Source organism: Sinocyclocheilus anshuiensis, unplaced genomic scaffold, assembly GCF_001515605.1.
Source record: "Sinocyclocheilus anshuiensis isolate Anshui unplaced genomic scaffold, SAMN03320099.WGS_v1.1 scaffold482, whole genome shotgun sequence".
NCBI lineage: Eukaryota > Metazoa > Chordata > Actinopteri > Cypriniformes > Cyprinidae > Sinocyclocheilus > Sinocyclocheilus anshuiensis.
The window spans coordinates 754,366-759,855 of NW_015547676.1; the positions used below are offsets into that span (position 1 = coordinate 754,366).

The window sequence follows — 5,490 nt, forward strand, 5'->3', positions numbered from 1 at the left end:
AATAAATGTATTAACAGAGCTGTTGTAATGATTATTATCATTATTATTGTCTTACTTTTTATTTTATTTTACAGAACAACAGTAAAATTACAATACTAACATTTATGAATGTTGATAAGAGTTCTTGCTTTTTGGCGGAAACGCACAGGAAGACCTCAATGCTTATTTTTGTTGACAGCAGATTTATAAATGAGTCATTACGAATGCGTTGTACGTATGGCATTGTCACATGCCTTGTAAAAATTCATAAAAATGTGACTGAGCAACGGACGACTGTATCAGCGCAGATTTTCCTCGCGCTTTGGACTTTGAACCCTGGTTAACAAGCAGATCTGCTGCGAGCTCGTGCAGCGCTGTCAGAATACATGCAATGCGCGCGTGTATTAGAAAACATAACGTTCTGCAGTTTATTTACTAATTGTTTAAGGCTATTTGCCGAATATTCGGTGCATCCCCAAATAAAATCAGAATCATTCTCGCCAAAGTTTCGGTGCTGCCTTAGTTATTGTTTGTTATTAAAATTTTAATCAGGTTCCTTTAAATTCTCTTTCACTTGCCCCTTCACACAATCCACAAGCGTTAATGTCGAGCCCTGAATATATTTTTCTAAATGTATTTCCGGGGCAAGAAAATGCATTTTCTTGGACTGAAATACATAGAGGTCAAAATGCTTTTAAAAAATATATTTCTACATTCAAAAAATATTTGTAAAAAAACGGCCCAAAACTATATTGGTAGAAAATAAATTTACTTAAACAAATATATTCTTTTGGCCATTTTTTTATATTTTGAAAACATTTTTTTTTTGCTATCACTGGAGTCCTAAGGTCCTTGTGCCCATCCCTAATTTTATTTGTTTAGGATATATTTCTTTTTTTTTGACATTCCAGTTCCAATGTCTAAATATTAACACGGAGTTAAAAGCAAACATCCTTTGAAGCTCTGACTCGGTCCACATCTGCTGGTGTGATGGATTGCGAGGGAGGAGCGTATCCCAGAGCCTCACACCTGAATGAAAGAGAGCTTAGAAACATATAACTCACCTCTGGCGTGTTCTTCTTAAAGTCGCGGCTCTGGTCGATGAGTTTTTTCCATATTCATGAGGTCAGCCGTCACCATAGTAGAACGCGGAACTTCGCAGGTCTCTGAAGTCAGCACACGTGTCGTTCACTTCCGCTGTCTTCTGCCTGGTCAAACAAACATGGACGAGAAGATTCATCTAGATCTGGAGGACTTCTCTGAGGAGCAGTTCATGGAGAGCTTCCTGAAAGAGATTCAGAGTGAAGAAGCCGTTTTCATCCTCGGGATATTCCTGGCTTTAGCGCTCGTGGTTCTCACTGTCGGTAAGCATTAAGCAGCGTTATTGTCATATCAAAGCAAACATTCATACAAGACATTATTAGAATTAGCCAGCATAACTATTATTATTGTTTGCATCTTGGCGGTGCACATGTCTTGGACACAGATGTTTCACAAAAAATATTTAGGCACCCCCCCTCAATAAAAAGTGTTGTATTTTTGTATGAACAAGCAGATGATTTGACTCTGATCTGATCTCTCTGTCACTGGGATTACATGAAGATTCAGAAGCAGCTCAGAACTTCAGACCAAAGCTTCGATTCATTGGCAAAGACTCTTGCAATAACATACCTGCAGACTACTTTAAGACTATGCACAAGTGTAACGTTATTTGAGAAAGGGCTGTCTTATAGCTAACACCAATATTGAAGAAAATTTGAAAATGAACTTTTCATGGCATTGTTTATTGTAAATATTCTCCCTTTACAGCAGTCTCTTCCTGAAGTGCTTAACTTTTACCAGTACTGTAATTGAGTGGCATCCCATAATAGCCACACTGTGAACTCTGACATTTCAATATGAACTGTATAATATCAATTTTCCCACGAGAATGCTGAAACATTTTGTAACATTGCTTGTCTGACGGTACTTAAGTCCTTGCATAGTAAAAAGTTTGACATTTCTGAAACAGAGCACTAGGTTTTATATTACAGTGAGCTGTTGATATGATGCAGAGAAGAACTTCAACACACACACATGTTCTTTTTCTGAAATCTTAGTGTTCTTTGGGAATTTCTGGGGCTCCAGTAAAGCCAGGAACGCTGTGCTGCTGCTGGGACTCTGTGACTCCGGGAAAACTCTTCTGTTCACTCGAGTGAGTAAAGGAAAAGATTACACAACACAAGCTTTCTTACTCTTTCGACACGACTGGAAATGATTTGCAGTGTTTTCCCAGTTATTACTAGGGAAGTTTGTAAGAACTCAGACGTCCATCACAGAGAGCAGCGCCACATACAAGAGCAAAGACGACAGGGTAAGTTGTGTGCGTTTGATGTTGTGAGGCACCTGAGTGGATTTTAAACAGACGATGTAATTGGCTAAATAACACACTGAATGTTTTTGATATTGCAGCGTGGCAGCTGGACTCTTATCGACGTTCCTGGTCATGAAAGTTTAAGAGTTCAGATTGTGGAGAAGCACAAGGCCGTGGCTCGGTGAGTTATGAAGATAAATGTGAGCTTTTCTGATTGAATTCTGACTGCGCATGAAGGCCTGTTCATTCTAACAGAGTATTAGTTGCGTGGAAGCTTTTGAATGGAAAGAATGGGTTCCTGGGATCCTGCTCACTGCGGGAACATTCACATGATGACCGGCTGGCTTGTTGTAATCTGGGGAACAGTCCAGCTTTTTATCTTTGAACTGCTAAAGCAAACGAAGCAATCCGTCAGAGATCAGCTTTTCTCACATTAGTTGTACCACGGACACAGTTTCACTCTCTCGCTCTAGAAACAACGGAAATTCCACAAATAATTAATGTGCAAATATAATACGTGTGTATACAGGCAAGACCGAGGTCAGAGGTGTATGCAGTGCTCTTTTATCTCATGCACTTAAAAACACACAAGTAATGCAAACAGCCAATTGCAAAAATGTAATTATTATAATAAACTTTTCTCATAATTTAAGTCAAATTCTGTCAAGACTGAGCCTGTGTTTTCTTTATAAATTCACCATGGAATCTTTTTTTTTAATGGAATGTTAATAATTTAATCATTCATGTGCCCTCATAATCAAAAGCATCCCATCCCCTGTAATTTGTTTGGATTTTGTGGTGCATATATTAATAAATCAGAGGTAGCACTTTATTTTACTGCCCTGTTGTTGTCTGCATCAAAATACATGTACAAAAGTGATTTTATGTCCATAGAAAGCACATTAAATGCAAGTAAAACGGCCAGGAGTGTGGCGGCTCTGTCCAGCTCTCTCTGAAAGACATCGAGTCACAGTTAGAGCAGATGAACTCACAACTGATAGATTTAGTTAGGCTAAATACATAACCACTGCTTACACTATCAAGAAAACAACAACCAACACAATTCTGCTTCGTATGTTTACATTAACAATGCAATTAATGTTCTGTTTAATACAACAAAGTATAAGCTTTTCCGTCCCCAAATTTAAGTTATATCATTTAAGACTTTTTATAACCTGCAGGACTTTTTAAGGGCCTGCAGGAACCCTGGGATCTTTGATAAGTGATGCATACAATTTTGTCATATTTCATAATACTTGTATTGTTTTGTTTTTGTACTGCGGTTTATTCTGTAATCCGTATTTTTAGGAGGCACTGTCTCTCTTGCCTCTTCCTAAAAAAAACATCCCTGGCAGAATCAGATTTAAAAAAAACACTGCTCTCACATGTCTGTCTGTCTTTATTTACAGACACATAAACCACTGATCTATAGAACTCTATTATGTATTAGAGGTATAAAACTTGACATATACACTGCAAACAATGCATGGTCTAAATTCATATTTGTTTTCATATTTTGCACACAGTTTGCAGGACATCTTAAATCATGAACACTCTTTGCTAAACAATCTATTCACAGTTTGAATAAAAGTTGTGTTTTTAATGCTACACAATGAAAAGTCGTGACAAGTGCGTGTAAATATGAATCAGATCAATTATAGTTCCGTGTGTTAGTCACTGAAAGCGTGATGATTGAGAGATCCTCACAGCTCAACACTACCGAGGGCTCCGAGACAGTCAGGCTTGAGCAGCTTTAACTCATAACTATCGGTTAATCTGCCGAGATATGACCCCAGCGAAGTCAGGATCTTCAGGCCAAATTATTCATACTGTTAACGAACTTGTGTCTAGCGTTAAATGCTAGTTCGTGTCTGTTCTGCGACTGCTTTGGACAGTGTTTACATCACAGCAGCTGATGGATAAACAAAGATAACTAATCAATCACCGATCAGTCGATGCAGCAGCCAAACACACACGAAAGAGAACGTGTAAGTTAACGGTTAAAAGAGATCCACAGACCTGCAGCTGCTGCAGATTAAAGCGCTTCCAGTACTGACACACCGACGCCGCGCTGCTAGCCGCCATCTTCGGTCCTCACGCGACGCGGCACGACGGCGAACGGTCAGGGTTGCCAGGTTTTCACAATAAAATCCTCCCAATTGCTAACCAAAAATAGCCCAAAACTAGTCCAGTCGTGTTTCGAGGTGGATCCCCCGTTAAAAATCACGTTCGGCGGGGTAAAATAAACGTTATTTTTTTCCCCTGGTAAAATTCGCATTTCAGGGCTAAATATCACGTTACTGGGGTCGCTTCAACCCGCGGCGACAGTGTTAAAGTAGCCCAATTCCGCGGGAAAACCGCGGACGTGGCAACACTGCTTATGAACCGACCGCAATAGCGTTTTCCTGGTTACCGCTGTAAACAAAGCAGAGCCGCAGCACTTTATTTTACTGCCCTGTTGTTGTCTGCATCAAAATACATGTACAAAAGTGATTTTATGTCCATAGAAAGCACATTAAATGCAAGTAAAATGTCTACTTTTAACGTTTCAAATAAGTTTTTGGAGAATAAAATGTTACAATTTGGTTGAAATAATGTTACATTGTCATTCAGTGTAACGCAATATTTACGTAAAAATTCAAACAACACACTTATTCTGACGTGTACATATTAAAATATATACAATAATAAGGGAGCATATTCAATTTGATTGAGTTTTAAATGAGTAAAAAATTATTACTGACAAATGGGCAAAACATAGGATAGTGGCACATTTAAAAAAATAAAAAATAAAAAATTACAACTAATTGGTATTTGAGGTGAAAGTAATTAGTCTTTTAATATGTCATAAATTTATTTTTGTTGTAAATATGCCTGATAAGATTGTTACACAACCGTTTCCAACCGGACTCTCATCGAGACGATTCAAAACTCACAACGTTTGTGCATAAAAAAAAAAGTGCGATTAAAATGTTCAAAGGATCAGTATCCAGGGTGCAAAATAAAATATGCCCTAGCAATTTCAATTAAATGATTAAAAGGAATACCCAAACGGTAATTACAAATAACTGCGAATGCGCTAGCAATCTATTAAACCTAAGAGTTTAACAGACATTGAATTGAAAATACACAATGAGGAAACACAATATGTATATTTA

The 5,490-nt window shown here is 38.0% G+C and overlaps 1 protein-coding gene across 1 annotated transcript in view; it reads right to left on the bottom strand.

Annotated features, from left to right (window-relative positions):
• The window catches only part of LOC107703006 (protein CASP-like), a 39,919-nt gene extending 35,440 nt beyond the window's left edge, over positions 1–4,479 (bottom strand). The window contains exons 1-3 of the mRNA XM_016505494.1: positions 4,352–4,479; positions 3,234–3,284; positions 1,044–1,097 (exon numbers count right to left, since the gene is read on the bottom strand). Coding sequence (XP_016360980.1) covers positions 1,044–1,097; positions 3,234–3,284; positions 4,352–4,417 — 171 coding nt within the window. The 5' untranslated portion in view covers positions 4,418–4,479. The remainder of the gene's footprint in view (positions 1–1,043; positions 1,098–3,233; positions 3,285–4,351) is intronic.
• Between the last annotated feature and the right edge of the window lie 1,011 nt (positions 4,480–5,490).